The 20,354-nt window shown below is 44.8% G+C and overlaps 1 protein-coding gene across 1 annotated transcript in view; it reads left to right on the forward strand.

The window, feature by feature from the left end:
* Positions 1 to 20,354, forward strand: part of HECW1 (HECT, C2 and WW domain containing E3 ubiquitin protein ligase 1) — a 203,775-nt gene that overhangs the window by 99,785 nt on the left and 83,636 nt on the right. Inside the window, exons 4-5 of the mRNA XM_081881787.1 lie at positions 11,698 to 11,792; positions 16,380 to 16,458. Coding sequence (XP_081737913.1) covers positions 11,698 to 11,792; positions 16,380 to 16,458 — 174 coding nt within the window. The remainder of the gene's footprint in view (positions 1 to 11,697; positions 11,793 to 16,379; positions 16,459 to 20,354) is intronic.

The following is a 20,354-nucleotide window of genomic DNA, read 5'->3' on the forward strand; positions in this document are numbered from 1 at the left end:
AACTTTTCGTGGTTATATTTCATCTTTACATTATTTGCAAGGAAATGCTTAGCTAAGGATGAATCAACTTGTTTCGTAATTGAGCAGGCGATGCCATAAAGTAAATTTCAACCTTATTTTGATACTCTCCACTGTTCATCAAACCTTCCTTAACAGATTTGTAGGGAAACACTCAACAGTAAATATGTGGGGTATGTTTTCAGATAAAATCAGTTTTAGCTGTTCCATGAATAGAAGTTTGAGAGGATTTGATAATCCAGGATAGGAAACTGGCTTAATCTTGGCATTGCTGCTTTTTATATTGAAGATAATAAATCCACCCCTACTAGGGAAAGTTAAGCTTCTAAAGCCAAGCTAACCTTGAAGAGCAGAAAGGATGATAAAGAACAAGTGAAATTCAGTGAAAGGATATTTATCTTGAAGAAGAGAGCTAAAAGAAAAAGGGGTAGTACAGTGGTACTTTGGTTCCCAAACGCTGAAAACCCGGAAGTAAGTTTTCTGGTTTTCAAACATTTTTCGAAGCTAAACATCCAGTGCGGCTGTCAGCTATTGTTTCCTGGGCACCTGCACCAATCAGAAGCCGTGCCTTGGTTTTCAAACATTTCGGAAGTCAAATGGACTTCCGGAACGGATTAAGTTTGAGAACCAAGGTACCACTGTATTTGGTGCTTTTGCTTTTGCTATTTTGCGCTTTAGTTTTTGAGGCTTTTCCGGTAATTTGTTTTTGTGACTGTGTGGAACCCAGTTCAGCTGATTGATTGATTGATTGATTGATTGATTGTGAGACTGCGGAAATGGATAAAAGTCCTCCCTCCAAACAATGACTATCATCAAAGCAAGTAAGAAAAAAAAATACCATATTTTTCGCTCCATAAGACACACTTTTTTCCTCTTAAAAAGTAAGGGGAAATGTGAGTGAATGGCGCTGCGCAGAGAGGTAGAGCTGTGCAGCGCCCCTTCAGCGAAGCGGGAGAAGGAACAGAGCCCCTTCTGTTCCTCCTCCAGCTTTGCAGCGACGCCCCTGTCCTGGAAGCCGGAGGAGGAACAAAAGGGACTCCTTCTGTCCCTTCTCCAGCTTCGCTGAAGGGGCGCTGCGCAGTTCTCCTTCTCAGAGAGGGAGAACTGCGCAGCGCCCCTTCAGCGATGCGCCTGTCCTGGCTTCTGCCTTAGCCCTGCACAGCCTCTTCGGGCAGGGGGAGCCTTCATCCTGCTGCCCTGAAGAGGCTTGGCACGGTTATCCCAGAAGCCAGAACAGCCACATGGTATCCCAGAAGCCAGATCCCTCTTGCTGTTCTGGCTTCTGGGATTCAGAATAATTTTTTCTTGTTTTCCTCCTCCCAAAACTAGGTGCGCCTTATGGTCTGGTGCGTCTTTTGGAGCGAAAAATACGGTAATTTTAATTTTCATCATCTGCAATACTGTCTTATTTATTTTATAGTACAGTACATTGATTATTGTTTTCATTTTATGGATCAGTGGTCTTCTTAAAGAGTAAAATTCATGTTAAATTGCTGTTTTAGGGGTTGTTTTTAAAGTCTGGGATGGATTAATCCATTTGGCTTTACTTTCTATGGGAAAGCATGCCTTGGTTTTGAAACGCTTTGGTTTTGGAATGGACTTCCAGAACAGATTAAGTTTGAGAACCAAGGTACTACTGTATATGAATAGTTCTAGGAACTGATTTTACCTGAATGTGGGAATTTTTTACCTAGTGCCATGGAAGAAGATCCCTAGTGAATCATTTTACATATTGTAGCTAGAGATCAGCCATTGTGTCCACATATGGACTTCCTGTTTTGCTTATATCTAGCAAAGAACAGCACTGGCAAAAAGGAATATATTCAGATTTGCACAGGAATGGGTCGTCATTGTGCCACCATCCATGTACGATACAGTTTCAGTAGTAAAAAAAGAAGAAGAAGCCAGATTTGCAGTGAGCCTAAAATATGAAGCTGAAACATCCCAGGCAAAGCAGTATTAAAGTGCCAACAAAACTTCTTTCACACACAGATTCCCTTCTTTTTTCCTTATTCTTTTTGCAATACTAAATGCATTGCAGGTTGTAAAATGACCTGATATCCTCTTGATATTTTAGAAATTGTTGGGTTGGCATGATAACTGATATACACACAAGTGCTTTGACATTACATCATCTCTAGGGAGCTGGATGGATTTGCTAACACAACTTCTGTCAGCACTAATGGAAAAGAGAAAATGACCTTGGTTACCTGATCTAGTGAACTCTTACTGCCAAGAGAAAAATGGCAGCCATAAATTTTCCACAAGGAATTAAGCTACTCTGGGGTTTGAACCAAGGACTTCAGGAATGGAGGCTGGGACCAAGTTTGGTGAGCCACAATAGTGTAGCACACAAAGGAGAACTGACAACTGTGAGTGTTTGACAGTTTGAAGCCACTTGATTGGCCAAGCCTGATATGAAAGACTAGGACCCGCGTCCTGAGTTTTGCTTGGCTAGCAGAGCAGTAATTTCTGCTTCCTCTTCTTCAGGTTCCTGCTCAGGCTTAGGGAACCTGAGCCAGAGAACATACTTGCTGTGTCTAGATTCAGGTATGGATTCCTTTGTCCAGACCCTTATAGTAGCCAACATTTATTTGGGACCTATAAATAGGGCACTCAGAATGAACAAAAACATACATTAGTCCTTACTTGCATTCCAGAAGTTTCTAACCAACAATGTTTTTAACTGCATATAGTTCCCTTGATTAATTTAGTGCACCCATTATCACAGGATAACTTAGCGGATTCTCTCGTTCCAGCCTTAAATCAAACCCCTGCTGTTTTATAAGAGTAGAATTATAGAACTGCAGGGTCATCTAGTTCAATCCCCAGTCAAGCAGGAATATGGCCATCTTCTGTGAAATTTCATGTTTATTTGTTTATTTTCCTTATCTGAAGCCTCTCTTTTGAGTTTTGTCTGGATTTTAAAACATTTTCCTGCATGTGAGTGTCTGAGGGCCCTGCTCCTTCCTGCCACTCACCATCTGGCCTGGGGCGGGGCCTGAGGCCTCACAAGGACTGCTGGACTCTGCTGCCCAGGAGGACTCTCCTGTATGTGAGTGTCTGAGGGCCCTGCTCCTTCCTGCCACTCTCCATCTGGCCTGGGGCGGGGCCTGAAGCCTCATAAAGGACTGCTGGACTCTGCTGCCCGGGAGGACTCTCCTGCATGTGAGTGTCTGAGGGCCCTGCTCCTTCCTGCCACTCACCATCTGGCCTGGGGCGGGGCCTGAAGCCTCATAAAGGACTGCTGGACTCTGCTGCCCGGGAGGACTCTCCTGCATGTGAGTGTCTGAGGGCCCTGCTCCTTCCTGCCACTCACCATCTGGCCTGGGGCGGGGCCTGAAGCCTCATAAAGGACTGCTGGACTCTGCTGCCCGGGAGGACTCTCCTGCATGTGAGTGTCTGAGGGCCCTGCTCCTTCCTGCCACTCACCATCTGGCCTGGGGCGGGGCCTGAAGCCTCATAAAGGACTGCTGGACTCTGCTGCCCGGGAGGACTCTCCTGCATGTGAGTGTCTGAGGGCCCTGCTCCTTCCTGCCACTCACCATCTGGCCTGGGGCGGGGCCTGAAGCCTCATAAAGGACTGCTGGACTCTGCTGCCCGGGAGGACTCTCCTGCATGTGAGTGTCTGAGGGCCCTGCTCCTTCCTGCCACTCACCATCTGGCCTGGGGCGGGGCCTGAAGCCTCACAAGGACTGCTGGACTCTGCTGCCCGGGAGGACTCTCCTGCGTGTGAGTGTCTGAGGGCCCTGCTCCTTCCTGCCACTCACCATCTGGCCTGGGGCGGGGCCTGAGGCCTCACAAGGACTGCTGGACTCTGCTGCCCGGGAGGACTCTCCTGCATGTGAGTGTATGGGGTCCTGCTCCTTCCTGCCACTCACCATCTGGCCTGGGGCGGGGCCTGAGGCCTCACAAGGACTGCTGGACTCTGCTGCCCGGGAGGACTCTCCTGCGTGTGAGTGTCTGAGGGCCCTGCTCCTTCCTGCCACTCACCATCTGGCCTGGGGCGGGGCCTGAAGCCTCATAAAGGACTGCTGGACTCTGCTGCCCGGGAGGACTCTCCTGCATGTGAGTGTCTGAGGGCCCTGCTCCTTCCTGCCACTCACCATCTGGCCTGGGGCGGGGCCTGAGGCCTCACAAGGACTGCTGGACTCTGCTGCCCGGGAGGACTCTCCTGCATGTGAGTGTCTGAGGGCCCTGCTCCTTCCTGCCACTCACCATCTGGCCTGGGGCGGGGCCTGAGGCCTCACAAGGACTGCTGGACTCTGCTGCCCGGGAGGACTCTCCTGCATGTGAGTGTCTGAGGGCCCTGCTCCTTCCTGCCACTCACCATCTGGCCTGGGGCGGGGCCTGATGGGCCTCACTAGAACAGTTGCTGTTACTGCCGGAGGGGTGCAGAGTGCTTTTAAAATGTTTTAAAATTTTTATTTTGAATTTTTTGTATGTGGGGGGGGGGTGCGGTGGATGTTTATTGGGCCTGGGAATTTGTTTGATTTTATGTTTTTGTAATTTTGTAATTTTTATTGTTTTTTGTTTATATTGTCTTATTTGTGTGTTTTTTTTTTGTTTGTTTGTTTCTTAAAGGGGTTATTTTGTTCTTAAGGGGAGGGGTCAGGGCTGCCGGGGAATGGGCCCCAGCCCACAAAATGGCTGGGATATGCTTCACAGGGGGGAATGCACTAGGACAACCGATCTCAGTGATCACGGGTAGGAGGAGGAGTTACGCTAAGACCAGACCATGTCATTACAGAGGAGGCAGGTTTAGTCGTTGTCTGAGGACTATCCCTGCCTCTGGGTCTGGTCCTGACCGGATGAATACTAGAATCAGCAAGGGATACCCACATGACCTGAAAGTGTTGCTGTGCAATGCCAGGTCAATGATTCATAAGACCACTGCCATCCATGACTTGATCATGGATGGAGGACTTGACCTGGCATGTGTGACAGAGACTTGGTTGGATGAAGCAGATGGGCCTGTCCTTGCCGCTGCTTGTCCACCAGGTTTCTCTTACGCACAGCAACCCAGGTCATGTGGGCGGGGAGGGGGGGTTGCAGTGATTTTTAGGAAGTCATTAGTTTGCACCAGGCGTCCTATTGGGAAGACCCAGTTTTCTGAGTGCATGTTCTGGAAGTTGGGCAATAGGGGCAGTACAGGATTCCTTTTGGTGTACCGACCTCCCCGCTGCACCAAGGATTCCCTGCCCGAGCTGCTTCAGGTCGTGGCGGATGTTCTCCTGGAGACACCTAGCTTGGTCGTCCTAGGGGATTTTAACATCCATGCCGACACGACCTTACAAGGGGCCGCTCGGGACTTCGTGGAAAGCATGGCCTCCATGGGGCTGTCCCTGAATAAGTCTGGCCCAACCCATAGCCGTGGACATGCCTTGGACCTGGTGTTTACCTCTACGGATGTTGGTGATCTGACACTAAGTAAAAGCGAAACGAAAGAAGTGCCATGGTCAGATCACTTCCTGGTGCAACTGGACTTCTCCGCGACCCATCCCCTCTGCAGGGAGGTGGGACCGATTCGGATGGTCCGCCCCCGCCACTTAATGGATCCAAATGGTTTCCAGAGAGTGGTTGGGGATGCTTTATCCCATGTTGATGGCCTTTCAGCCGATTCCCTGGTGGCCCGCTGGAATGTGGAGTTAACCAGGGCTATTGACTGTTTGGCTCCGAAGCGCCCTCTCCGATTGCATGGAGCCCGGAGAGCCCCGTGGTTTTCCACGGATCTGAGGGCAATGAAACAATCGTTGAGACGGCTAGAGCGCCGGTGGCGGATAACTCATTCTGAATCTGACCGGACACGGGTTAGAGCTCAACGTCGAGCCTACCAAGTGGCGATAGCGACGGCGAAGAAGACTTTCTTCACCGCCTCTATTGCATCTGCAGAAAACAGCAGCAGGAGACTCTTTCAGGTGGTTCACAATTTAGCGGAACCACCTGTAACATCGGGGCCCAGTACGGGCCACATGTTCTCCTGCAATGATTTTGCAAATTTTTTTGCAGATAAAATCGCTCAGATTCGGGAAGAAGTAGACTCCACCGTGGGAGCAGGGCCGGGGCGGGAGAGTGCTAGAGTCCTGTCTGGTCAAGTTGTGTGGGATCAATTTCAATCTGTTACCTCCGAGGATGTGGACAGGCTGCTTGGACGAGTGAAGCCAACCACCTGTCTCCTGGATCCTTGCCCATCCTGGCTTATAAAAGCTAGCCGGGAAGGACTGGGCGATGGGCTTCGTGGGGTGGTGAATGCTTCCCTCCGTGAGGGAGCCTTCCCAGACCCGCTGAAAGAGGCGGTTATTAAACCGCTTCTTAAAAAACCATCTTTAGATGCGGCCACGATGGCCAATTATCGCCCAGTCTCAAACCTCCCATTCTTGGGCAAGGTGATTGAGCGAGTGGTTGCTGAACAACTCCAGGCACGCCTGGAAGAAGCGGACCATTTGGATCCCTTCCAGTCGGGATTCAGGCCTCATCATGGGACTGAAACTGCCTTGGTCGCACTGGTTGATGATCTCCGGCGGGCTAGGGACAAAGGTGAGAGCTGTTTCCTAGTTCTGCTGGATCTCTCAGCGGCGTTTGATACCATCGACCATGACATCCTTCTGGACCGTCTTGAGGGGCTGGGAGCTGGGGGCACTGTCATACAGTGGTTCCGCTCCTTCCTCCTGGGCCGTGTTCAGAAAGTGGTGGTGGGGGATGAGTGTTCAGACCCCTGGCCGCTCACTTGTGGGGTGCCTCAGGGTTCTGTTCTCTCCCCCATGCTTTTCAACATCTACATGCAGCTGCTGGGAGGGATCATCAGGAGGTTTGGGCTGGGTGTTCATCAGTATGCAGATGATACCCAGCTCTACCTCTCTTTTAAATCAGAACCAGTGAAGGCGGTAAAGGTCCTGTGTGAGTGTCTGGAAGCGGTTGGAGGATGGATGGCGGCTAACAGATTGAGGTTGAATCCTGACAAGACAGAAGTACTGTTTTTGGGGGACAGGAGGCGGGCAGGTGTGGAGGATTCCCTGGTCCTGAATGGGGTAACTGTGCCCCTGAAGGACCAGGTGCGCAGCCTGGGAGTCATTTTGGACTCACAGCTGTCCATGGAGGCACAGGTCAAATCTGTATCCAGGGCAGCTGTTTACCAGCTCCATCTGGTACGTAGGCTGAGACCCTATCTGCCTGCGGACTGTCTCGCCAGAGTGGTACATGCTCTGGTTATCTCCCGCTTGGACTACTGCAATGCGCTCTACGTGGGGCTACCTTTGAAGGTGACCCGGAAACTACAACTAATACAGAATGCGGCAGCTAGACTGGTGACTGGGAGCGGCCGCCGAGACCATATAACACCGGTCTTGAAAGACCTACATTGGCTCCCAGTACGTTTCCGAGCACAATTCAAAGTGTTGGTGCTGACCTTTAAAGCCCTAAATGGCCTCGGTCCAGTATATCTGAAGGAGCGTCTCCTCCCCCATCGTTCTGCCCGGACACTGAGGTCCAGCTCCGAGGGCCTTCTGGCGGTTCCCTCACTGCGAGAGGCCAAGTTGCAGGGAACCAGGCAGAGGGCCTTCTCGGTGGTGGCGCCCGCCCTGTGGAATGCCCTCCCATCGGATGTCAAGGCGATGGACAACTACCTGACATTCAGAAGACATCTGAAGGCAGCCCTGTTCAGGGAAGTTTTTAATATGTGACATTTTAGTGTATTTTTTATCTCTGTTGGAAGCCGCCCAGAGTGGCTGGGGAAACCCAGCCAGATGGGCGGGGTACAAATAATAAATTATTATTATTATTATTATTTTCTGGCTGCTTGTTTGAGCAGAAGATGTTTACACACTTTCTTTATAAGTCAATATTCAAATGTCTCTTCAAATGTGTACACTTTATTTGTTATTTCTGTAGCACCTCATTAGCACTTTACAGTATTATGCCAGGATCAAAAAATTATGCCACTAGTTATTCATGCCTAATGGGAGCTGGATTTCTATTTCTGAAGTCTAGTGCAAGAGCCTATACTTCAAAGCATGTGGCACCCACAAGCTCTTGGGCTTGCCTAAGGTGGCTCTTTGGATCTAGGCCCTTAAGTTATTCATTCTCACAGTAGAAGGGCAAGAGGGAGGATTAGCAGTGGCCTGGATCCAAAGGGCTTCCTGAGGTTTGCTCAAGGGCTTATGTGTGCCTGCAGGACTTTTCACTTTAGTTATTTGATTTTACAGCAGAGTCATCTGCTAGATCTCAAAATGCTTTTTGAAGGTCCCTTTGGTTTCAAAAGAAATTTGTCACAGTGGAAAGAGAGCTGCTGTTTTAGCTATACACATCTTTGAACTTGAAATCACTTATTTGAAGAGAGGTCTTCCATGTTTACCATGAACGCTTTGTTATGTTGGATTAACCTGACTCTCCTGACAAAATCTAGAAAAGTAGTGTTATGCAAGACCTTTAGAATAAGGCTGAAATCCTAAGTGCACTTGCTTCCTAGTAAAGGTGCATAGGGTCATGCTGTAAAGTTTATATTTGGGCAACATTTACTTTTTAAGTCAGAGAAGACTGTGCACAAAAAATGAATCCGCAGGGCTAAATTAATATTAGCTTTGTTAGGAGATATATTCTTTGGGCACAGAGAGAACTTCAGCAGGTCTATGTGTACTCATGTTGCCCTCCCTTTTTCTAAACTTAAAACCGTTCCTCATTGATGAGCTGTCCAGCCCCATGAACATTTTTGTTGTCCTTTTCTGAACCTTTTCCAGCTCTACAATACAGTGGTACCTCTGGTTGCGAATGGGATCCGTTCCGGAGGTCCGGCCGCATCCCAAGGAATTCGCAACCGGAGGACCGCTTCTGCGCATGCCGCGACATGATTGAGCGCTTCTGAAGTTTACGTATCCAGAGGGTACGACTGTATCCTTTTTGTGACATGGCAACTTGAACTGTACACAAGTATTCCAAGTGTGAACTCACCATAGATTGGTATAACAACAACACTGTGACGCTGGCAGGGTTCAAACCTTTTACTGATGATCTGTAGCATGGGATTTCTGTCATGCACTGGGTCAACGTTTTCATCACCACGACCCCATGATCCCAGTTCACCAGTTCAGACTCCATAAGCATTTATGTGAAAGCAGGCTTACCTGCTCCAATGTGCATCACTTTTTACTAATTTATGTTGGAACCCATTAACCACATCGTGCCCATTAACAAAGGTTGCAGAGATCTTTGCCTACTCTTACCACTTTTGTCATCCATAAACCTGGGCAACTCACTCCTCTGCCTGAACTGCAAGTCAATTATTAACAAGTTAAAAAGCACAGGACAGTTTAAAAGGACAGGAGAAACAATTGGAAGTTTACCAGTTTAATTCTTATTTCTTTATATACTCTGTATTCTTGAAAATAAATATGTTTATTAAAAATAAATGACTCCCAATAGTGATTCATTTGTTATATCCTTCCATTGTCAAAACCATATATTTATTCTTCCTGTTCATTTTGTACATAAGCCTGCCCCACCCCATTCCACCCCTGTCCACAGTTGAAAATGGTGCCAGTGTTGGCAGCCATGCACTTATCAAATGCACATGAAATGGTCACCGCCTGTACATCATGAAGGAACACTAAATAGCAGTGAAGTCTTCTGGTGCCGATTTGCCACTGGTGGCTTTGAGTTTGTGAGCCAGTTTTTTCAAATGAAGTGCAAAGCTTTCATAAACCATATGTCAAAGCATCCTTCAAACTCTGGCTGATTGTCAGCCAGGTCACAATCAATAAAATTTTAATCATGGGTTTAAACAGAAGGTCAGAGTTCTCTCCCAAAAAGATAGAAACCAGACATAATTTGGGGTCTTGTAGCAATCTCCTGCCTTGCAGATAGCTTTTTAAAAGTCCAAACTCAAAGTGAAAACTAAAACCTGTATCAAAATGGTAAAAAGAAAAGGCTAACTAAGCATGCCTTAACACAGCATGTTTCAAATTCTCTGTGTTCAGATTCATAGGAATGTGATTGCTTAGGCACCCCTGAGCATCCATAGTGGAACCCTTCATGCTGCAGAAAATTGTGCATCATGTTTAGGACAGACACTCTTCATTTGGGACCTCCCAGTTACCCTAAATCAGCTAAGGATGCATCCTGGAACCTGGCATGGAAAAGCTCCATTGCAGCAGTGGATTGCAGGGGGAAGATCAGTAGTGGAGAACAGGTGGACTTTCAGGGAAGCTTGTCCACTATTCCTAATCTTTGCATTGAGGAGCTCCCTGATCAGTTTCCAATAAATTCCTTGGAATGCTGTTACTAGCAGATTACATTGTTCGCCTTACTGATATACAGCAGCATATTGCCTACTAAAGGCAGCACCAGGAAATTGAAAAGTTTAGATTATTTGTCTTCAAGGCATCTGGTGGTTATGCAAGCAATTAACAATGCAATCCTATCCATGTCTACTCAGAAGTAAGCCCCACTGAGTTCATTGGGACTGAGATAAGTGTGTATGATTACATCCTAAAGGGATTTATTTGAGCCTGTAGAGAGGGGGTATTTTCAAACTTTATTCCATTCCTGGTGTTCTGTATTACTGTTCAGGTAGAAAGAGTGCAAGTAAAAACTCAGTAATTTAGAGAGATCAGTCTCATCCCTTTATTGTTTGTGATGCAGTTATTTTGATATCATCAGACTTTTATGATACATGGCAAATGAGTAAAAGGTTTTGCTGCTGAGCTGTTAAAATTCCTGCAGAGAAAATTGCTGAATAAAAATTCAATCTGAGCTTGCAGTTCAGCTGCTGTGATCACCCAACTTGATTGCATTCCAGAATAGACAGGTACAAGTCCTCCTCACAGTAGGATTGAGAGTTCTGTACCTTAACAGCCACTGTTTGACTGCTGTTTCAATAGGGCTGAGCCTAAACTTCTTACTTCGTCCTTGTGTTCTTTCTCAACTGCATTGAAAAGTGCCTCTCACTTTGAACTAATTTTCACCACAAAGTTACAACCATTTAAGCCTATTGGCTGTGTTGGCATACATTATTTTGTCCATGATGTTATGTCTTCAACACTTGAACGTGCAATGTCAAATTTGTGGGCAAATTAGTCTGATAAATATAAGAACAAAAAAAGAAGGAAAATGATTATGAGAAACAATAGCTCATGGAATAAAGGGATGCTGACAATAATGTGGATGTTTGGTGGGGTGGGCATTTTTTGGCAGTCTGTGTCACATGCACTAGTTTCTAAGCAAAAATTGCACAAGGTCCAGAAGAGCTCTCTCATTTTATGGCAAGGAAAAGCACTGCAATCTCAGAATAAAATTTTCTGCCCTATGATTGACTATACAGTGGTGCCTCGCAAGACGAAAATAATTCATTCCGCGAGTCTCTTCGTCTAGCGGTTTTTTCGTCTTGCGAAGCACGGCCATTAGCGGCTTAGCGGATTAGCGCTATTAGCGGCTATTAGCGGCTTAGCGGCTTACAAAAAGGGGGGGAGGAAAAAACTCGCAAGACTCGCAAGACTCGCAAGACGTTTTCGTCTTGCGAAGCAAGCCCATAGGGAAATTCGTCTTGCGAAGCACCTCGAAAAACAGAAAACCCTTTCGTCTAGCGAGTTTTTCGTCTTGCGAGGCATTCGTCTTGCGGGGCACCACTGTACCTAATAGATGAAGACCAATAGCTACTTGTTGTTAATCCATGATGACTTTTTCTTTTAGCTGAAACAAAGATCTGCTTCAAATACTACCATGGAGTGAGTGGGGCACTGCGTGCAACAACCCCCAGTGTGACAGTGAAGAATAATGCAGCTCCTGTAAGTTATGCTTGTTTCTTTACAGTGCTCATCAAGTAACTTTGTGTTGCCTTTTGACTTTGTCTTAAGCCCCCCTGCTTTGTTTTCAGTTCTAGCTGTGAGGTTGCAACACCTTTCAAAGAGGAACAAAGTGTTTGCTTTTAAGAGTGAAGAATCACATGGATCAGGACTCTGTATGATCAGGTCTCATGCAGTGGATTCTGCTCACACTGGGAGCTCCTCCACCACATTATTTTAGTGCCACTCACAGCTGAATGAACCTGGGGCATGGAAATCACATTGCAGGAAGGCAGTGGGTGGTGAGGAAGAGACGCCCTACCCTCTCTGACATAAGATCACTTTCTTCTTACATTCTGGGTAAATCAGGATCATCACAGTTTTTAAAGATGAATGCAGATTTTGCTAGGTTCGACCAAGGTCCTACATTGGTTTATGCCAGCTCAGAGAGTTAGTTTTTATTTCAATATGACATCTCAACTGCATACATAAGTGCTCTCAAAAACTGTGGCACTTGTAACGGAATATACAAAGCAGATAAGAAAGAAGAAACTGGTGTGTGTGTGTGTGTGTGTGTACCGGTGCGTGCGCGCACGCGCGCGCACACACACACACACACTTGTTCCTATGAGCATAGAGAATATCATTATAAAGGCCATTTGTTTGTTCATGATATCTCTTAGCCGTTGTACTGCCCAGATCATGTCTCCTGTTATGACCATATAATAGAAGCACTAATAGCTTGTACATAATAACACTGTAATCTAATAAATTATATAGAGATATGTGATTGCAAAGTACATCCATAAACTTCCATGCTTCAGTGGCTCTTTTGAGCTCATTACACACATCAGGTAACAAATTCCCTTGTTTAGACGGCACTGGTCAGTTGCAAAAGCACCACAAATCTTAATATGGTTCTACTTTAATGGCTGGGGAGAAAATCAAGGCAAGATGGATGACTTACTAAATGATAAGGGTACGGGATTGATTGTCACAAGGCTTTTAAAGGGCTGAGAAACAGGTGAGCTCACTTCTTGGGCTAAAATGAGGAAGGAAGAGAAGGGCTGTCCACCCTCCCCAATGTACATTTCCTGCAGCCTTAGAAGGCCCATTATCTGAACAGGATTTCATTTTCTAGGTTACTGCGTAATGACCTCATCACTCAACAGCCATTTTACAAGTTCAAATGTCTAGCAACAATCTGGGTTTTCCCTCCCTGGGGTATTTCCTCCCTCCAGCTATTTACCTGCATGCATCTGCATGATCTGTTCTTCATGTACTTGGATTTTCCATTGAGGCACAGAATTTTTTTAAAGGGGTGTTGTATAAAAGCTACATACCCTTTAGGGGGAAATGCCAAATCTGTCCCCCTGCCCTACAGGAGTATGCTACTGTTTTAGTCTTGGTTTCCAATGTATGGTGGCATTGGATCAGACTAGATGTAGCATGGCTTCCTCATGTTTGGGGCTCTCAGCACATTTTTCTTTCTAAAAATGAGTCATGGGGAAGGTGGCAATTTGGGTTAAAAGTGTTTCTCAGTCTAGTGAAGTGAATGGAAATTGCACCAGGGAAAGCTTACTGGAAAGGAAACATTTTTTTATTATCTTTAAACATACTCTTAATATCAGGTCTGTTAGGTAAGGTTTTGATTTTTTTCATACAGGCAAGTTGTGTTATCTGAGCTTTAATTATTCATTGCTCTAGGCTGGACAAATGAGCAGTGCAAACCTATACACACACTCTCGGATGTAAACCCTGTTGCATTTGGTGGGGCATACTTCCGGGGGGGGGGGGGATGGAGGAGAAGTTTGATTCAGTACTGATTTAAAGCTGAATCCATCCAATCCCCACTTTCCAAAACAATGTGCAACCTGAAACACAGTTAGCCTTCAAATTTCACATTTTTTCCCTGAATTTTGCAATGCAGATCTACAAACAAACAGTTCCAACAGAAATGCAGATATTTGGGGAAAGTGAAAAGAATATATAAAACCGCATTGTTCAAAACAGCACATAAAAATGTGTTCATACCAAATGCTGGTGAATTTTCATGATTTTAAAAAATTGTGTATTATTACAAAATGTTGAGAACTAAATTTAAAATTGGAATAATGAGAAACTGAGAGAACTGAAACTGACAGATGCCTCCATCCCTACTTCTAGATAAGTATGCATATGATTTCACCCTAAGGGCTGGGTTCAAATAAATAGTTCCACTAGCAGGAGCTAGGGCAACAAGTACTGCTCGTGCAACAGGGCTTTCCTCCCTCTCCTCCCCCTGCATACTCCTTGAGTCCCCCAAATTGGCTTGGGGGGGGGGAGAGAGAGCAGTTTGGAGAACACCCAGAACAGGATGCAGGGGGAGGAGAGGAGACACTGTTTCATTTGGCAAACAGAAATGCTTGACCTGGCAGAACAATTGCCTTAGCACAAGGTTGAATCTCACCCAAGATGTGTAGCCTCTCATCTAAGCCCTGATTAAATGGTGAATAACCCTGAAAATAATTTGGGTAAACAAAGTTGTGTTGCAGTGTAGCAGACCACAACTTGGTATTAATTTAAAATGTAAATAATGAAAAAGGCTGTACTTGAAGAGCAAAATTCAGCAAAACCAACTAACAAGGTTTTGCAAGTTGTTCACTACCTAGAAACTCTTTCAGAGGAACATCTGGTCAATTTTTTAAAAATGCTGATTTTTCTGGCCTTGATTGTGCTTTGCTGGATATTTTAGGGAAGGAACTTGCTCATACAAGCAGCTCTACTAAAAGAGCAGCAAAAGGTCTAACTTAATGTGAATCAAGCAAAGCAGTTTGCTATGATTAGTGAGCAGTTTCCTATGCTAATCTCACTCTGCTGTACCTAGCCAGGATTGCTAGAATGGCAACTTGGAGACTGTTGAAGTTGTGTTGGGCTTGAGATTGTGCTTTGCTGCCATGATCTGAGTGGTGAATGAAAAGGTCCCTGCATCATTACTGGTGGGCACAGAGAGGTACCACTGGTAACAGAGGGAGTCTGGGTAAATATTTCTGAATGGCTAGTGGCACTCCGCAGGCACCTTCCCCTTGCCGATCAAACAGCTAAGTCTATATGCGTGTGCCCCCCTTTCCAAAGAGCTAAAATGCCACTACTACTCAGGAGCAGAGGGGATTGGATTCCATATTTTCCCGGCCAAACTTGCTGGTTTCATCTTTTTTCAAAAACAACTCTGAAAGTGCAGCTCTGTGATGTTGTACACGCAAAGGTATTTCATGTTGCCAGGATGCCACATATCAGCAATGGTGACGAAACACTTGAGGTGGTAGATGATTTTGTCTACCTGGGTTCCACCATAACCAGCAACCTCTCCATCAACACTGAGCTGGACAGGCATATTGGCAAGGCAGCTATGGCAATGGCTCATCTCTCCAAAAGAGTATGAGAGAATGTGATCTTCACATCCAATACCAATATGAAGGTCTACCAGGCTTGCATGCTGAACACACTGCTTTATGGATGTGAGTCATGGGCAACTTACAGCTGCCAGGAGTGACATCTCAACGCCTTGCACATGCGCTGCATCAGGAAGTTTTGGGCATCACATGGCAGGGCAGAGTCTCAAACAAAAATGTGCTCTCCCAAGCCCATATTCCCAGCATGTTTACACTGGGAATAGTCATGTCCGTATAATGGAGGATGGCAGGATTCCCAGGGACATGCTCTGCAGTGAGCTGATTTCAGGCACCTGACCGGTTCTGTGCTACAGAGATGTCTGCAAATGTGACATCATCATCATTATAAATTTATATACTGCCCTTCACCCAAAGATCTTAGGGCAGTTCACAAGATAAAAATATAGGATAAAGGCACAAAATAGTTGAAAAGAAAAGAAAAACTCTTGGCAACGTCAAAATCAACCCTGCCATGCGGGAATCCCTTGCAGACGACCATAGAGCATGGAGACAGACAGTCAGGTTTTGCATCTATAGCAGTGACCAGAGAAGCAATGACTGCTGGGAGGAGGACAGAGAGGAGAAATTATATGGTGCATCTGCATCTGCAGCACCAGACACCTTCCTCTGTCCAAGATGCAACAGAACATGTCTCTCCCTTATCGGCCTCTACAGCCACAAGCAGATGCTGTGTGACAATGGCACACTCCTCCATTGCCTCCTGAGACAGACAGGTGCAAACCAACAACAGGAACCCATCTTTCCATTTGTTAGCACAGTTACTTCCAAAATGAACAATGAGCAACCGTATTCTGGCAAATGCCTTATCCCCCCCCACCCCCCAGTAATAAGTGCTGTTTACAAACATTAGGGTGATAGAATGCTCTTTTTATGGGCATTTAAAAGATTACGGTAATCCGTTGCTTCATCTTCCCCTTCTCTGAGATGATGTTCTCCAGTAGCCTCTATTTCCCCTTTACTGGTATAGCATTAACTTGTCAAAAGAAGTGTTTTGATCAATAGATGCCGAATGAGTCCTTGTCATTGATTTGTTCTTGATTGCAACCATAGGAATAATAGTTATTAGGTAGCATTGTTGTTTTAAAAAGAAAAGCAAAAATACTTAATGCCAGCTCTCTTGCTATTTTTCTCCTACCAGCAGATTTTTAAAAGCATCACCAATGAAGATGCCGTCCAGGGCCAGGGAAGTAGAAGACTGATCAGTTTTTCATTGTCAGGTATGCCTTGCTCTGATACACTTTTGTACAGAATGTTTCAGCAACCCCAAATCATTTGACCTGAATGCGTTTATCATGTTTCTACGCTGCCCTTGCTTCGATGGGATTAGGCCAGGCCACACAGAGAGACTTGCCGCATGTTACCATTGCAACACCACTCTGAGGTAGTTTAGGATGAGAAATGGCAGCTTGCCTCAGGCCTCCCAGGCCCCTCAGGCTGAGGGGACATTTGAAGCCAATCTCCCATTTCCCAAGTCTCCATGGTGATCAAATTTCAAAATTCATTGAAGTCATGAACATTTCAACAATATTTTGGAATTCTAAAGAAATCACAATTACTGCAAAACTTTCAAACCTCAAAATTTCACAGCTTTATGTCTTTTATTCAAGATCAGAATAGCTGTCCATTACTGAGGTCTGGAAAGGTGAATGCTGTTGGGTTTTCCATGACACCTGTTCAGCTATGGGCCAGCCTCTTCCTGTTAACTAGTACATCATGCTACTTGAATGAGCTAAGAAGAGGCACAAATAGCACATACATACTATCAAACCTGGGACTCTCAGGTACCTTGTGCAACTGATCTGCAACTGACTTTTCATCATTAGTAGATTTCATTACCAATTGCTAGCTCCTGTTGGTTCTTGATCTTGACAGTCATTTTATTGGCTCTCCTCAGTCTAATCTAAACTAGATCCATTTATCCAGTCTTCTATGCCTAGAAAGTTATAAGAACAAATCATAAAGGAATTTGCTCATGAGAATCCAACAGACCACACGATCTGTAGCTAGCATCTATGATAAACTAACTGCATACATTCCTTTCTCTGGCTAATAGGCTAGGTTTAAGAAAAATCTATTTTTAACACAGAGTTTAAAGGTGGCTTCAGGTTATTGGTAGCTATGTGGCAGCTACTTAAATGATTTTGTAATAGCACAAAGGAATTATTAGAGCAGTTAACTAAGCCTGAAAAGTCATCGTATCCAGTGATCAGTTTATGGAGCTCAGAGAAGTCATGTTGTATAATACCCATCACCTTGACTTTTCCAGCAACTCTAAGTCTGATTTATTTGTTTGTTTGTTTATTACATGTGCATCCTACCCTCCCACCAAGAAGTTCAGGGCAATGTATATGGATCTGCTCCTTTATCGCCACAGTAAATCTTTTGGGTAAGCTAGGCTAAAACAGTGGGTTTTTTGAACTTCTGTGCCGTCAACTTGCTTTCCAAGAAACATGGAGCATATTCTGTATAGTAACACAGTAATCCTGTCTGAATTGAATATGCACCCCAGCATATAAACAGCACTCCTATACAGCTGAACTGAGGTGAGGGATAAGCGATCTTTCAAGGAAGCTTACCTGCCATTCCTGACTGTCTTATTAAGGAACTCCAGTGTTCCTGGAAGACAGGTTGATAATTACTGGGCTGAAAGAGTGAAGATCAACCAGTGAGCTTTGTACCTGAGAGGGTTCTTCAGCCTGAGTCTCCCTGCTCTAAGCCTAGCATCCTTTCCACTGTGCTGCACTGGCTGTCACTGGTTTATGCATACAAAGCCCACCAGAACATTAATTAACTACTCTTCTCTTCTATTGCATTCTCTTTGAAGACAATTAACTATTTATCCCTGCTAGCAATGTGTTAATAATTAATATTTTCTCATCTTTTTCTTGTGACCTAGGCTTTTTTTAAAAAAATCAACTGCCCTCCTAAGTTAATTTCTTGTGCTTTTTCACCCATCGCTTCAAATGTTTTCCCTGTAGACTTCCTCTGGCTTTCTTGTGAGCCTCTCGTTAGCAAAAGTGAAACCATATTACTTTAAATTCTTCTGTTGCATTTTCTTATCACTTTTCTGGGGGCAGCAGAGATTCTGTATGGCATTCTTGATTTGGAAAAATACCCCACCATGTTTTGCCACAGTGCCATACTTTCCTGTATCCCATGCCATATTGTACTAAAAACTTTTATCGTATTTTACTCCAGTCCCCTCAAACATCTTTCTACACCTCCACTGTTCCTTTCTATGTACCCGATGAAAGATATTGCTGTATTTTCCTACACTCAGAGGCATATTTTACTGAACTAGATAGCCTCAAACTTAAGATTTTGATAAAGGCACAGAACACAAGCTATGTTGTCACATGGTGGTATGACTGAATGCCACAGTTACCTGGTAACACCATGATTGTAACACCATTCACAGCAGGTTCACAATATGGCAGCCAGACTTTTGATCGTGATTCTTTGATCAGAATCTATCATGCCAGTGTTAAAGATTTTCCAATAACTTCTCTTTCCAGATATAATTCAAAGGGCCACTTTTAACCTATAACACTCTTAACAACTGAAGGACTGCTCACTCCCATTTGAACCTATTTATCATTTGAGATCATTTTCAAAGACCCTGCCTTGCCAACATCCTCCATCCCGTTATTCTCCCACATTCTCTTTCCAGTGTTGTCATCTTCAGATCTTTTTTGCCTCCTATCTTTCATTCTTCTAGCGATAACTAAACTCCCTTGATTCAGAATGGTACCTGATAGGTTCAGGGCACCTTACTATCTATCTTCGCTTAAGTTGTCATCTGGATTGTTCAGAGAAATCATGACTTATGTGTTATGGCTCCTCCAAAGGTCATCTTTGCATCGAAACGTAACCCCATACACTGTAGCATACTGGCTTTCTTCAAATATTGTTTTGCCTCAATTATCCAGTGTCTGCTACTGCCCCAATTCTCTTATGTGCAACTAGTTGTATTATGGAAGTGTTTTTGTTATCTCCCAGACAAATATAGTTGCTTCCAAGTGATGCCTCCAAACTCCACTGCTGTTAATGGCTTTACTTCCACAAAATGACCCACTCCATCATTTTGTTATGGACTTTATTCTAGTTTTTTTGAATGACTGAGAAAATGTACAGAAAAATATGCTTGCTTTGCCTTCTGTTTGTTCCATGCTCCACTGATCTGTTTTTGAGAAATTGCCTGACATTTTCAAACAGATTGATATGTGCCACTTGTTGTGGGGAGGGCAGTGATGTATGAGCAATCAGAAATGATGCATGGTATATGGTGTATTAATATCATTCGTCATTAGGTTTGACTTAAAATATATATACAGAGGCTGTTAACTGCTTTCTTGGTTTTCCTTCAATTTATGTGCACCCAAGAAATGCCTTGGGAAAACCAGAGTGTGCTGAACTCATTTTTAACAAAAACATTAGGCCTTCTGGAAGTCAGTAGCCTTGGTGAACACATTTTTCAGAGCCATTATGATGAGATGAAAATATATCCATATTTTCTTGGGAAATTCTGCTAGCAGTGGATTACAAATAGGAGTGGAAAGTGCTTGCCTGGAAACTCCTTGGTGGTGTCTTGATCTCCTGAACAGATAGCAAACTGACATTTAGGACATTCTGATTGTTCACTGTGTGAGCTGGCAGAGCAAGGAGATTTGCAGAGCCCAAGGAGCTCTAGAAACACTGGGTCTAAATCTCTTCCATGTTCCTTGCATGATTTTATTCATCCTTGTAACTCTCTGACCAGTTTCTGAATGCCTCCTACCCTCCCCATGTTTCTTGGCCCATAATAAGGCCTTTGTCCATCACACATGCAGCTACAGGCTTTAGCAACAGTCTTTAAACTATTTTCATGCAGCTAAGGCTGCATACACACCATGTATTTGAAGCACATACCCACAAGAATCCTGAGAACTGTAGTTTGTTAAGAATGCCGGCCATGGTTGCTCTATGAGGGGCAAACTACAGTTCCCAAGATTCTTGGGGATGAAGGAAATGGGCTTTAAATGTATGGTGTGTACATTTCCCATGGCAATCACTGAGACTTGTCTCACTGGTTATGTCTGTTGATTTGAGTGTGTTGATGGCAGAGAATACAGTT

The sequence above is a fragment of the Podarcis erhardii genome, assembly GCF_964252035.2.
Source record: "Podarcis erhardii genome assembly, chromosome: 12".
Lineage (NCBI taxonomy): Eukaryota > Metazoa > Chordata > Lepidosauria > Squamata > Lacertidae > Podarcis > Podarcis erhardii.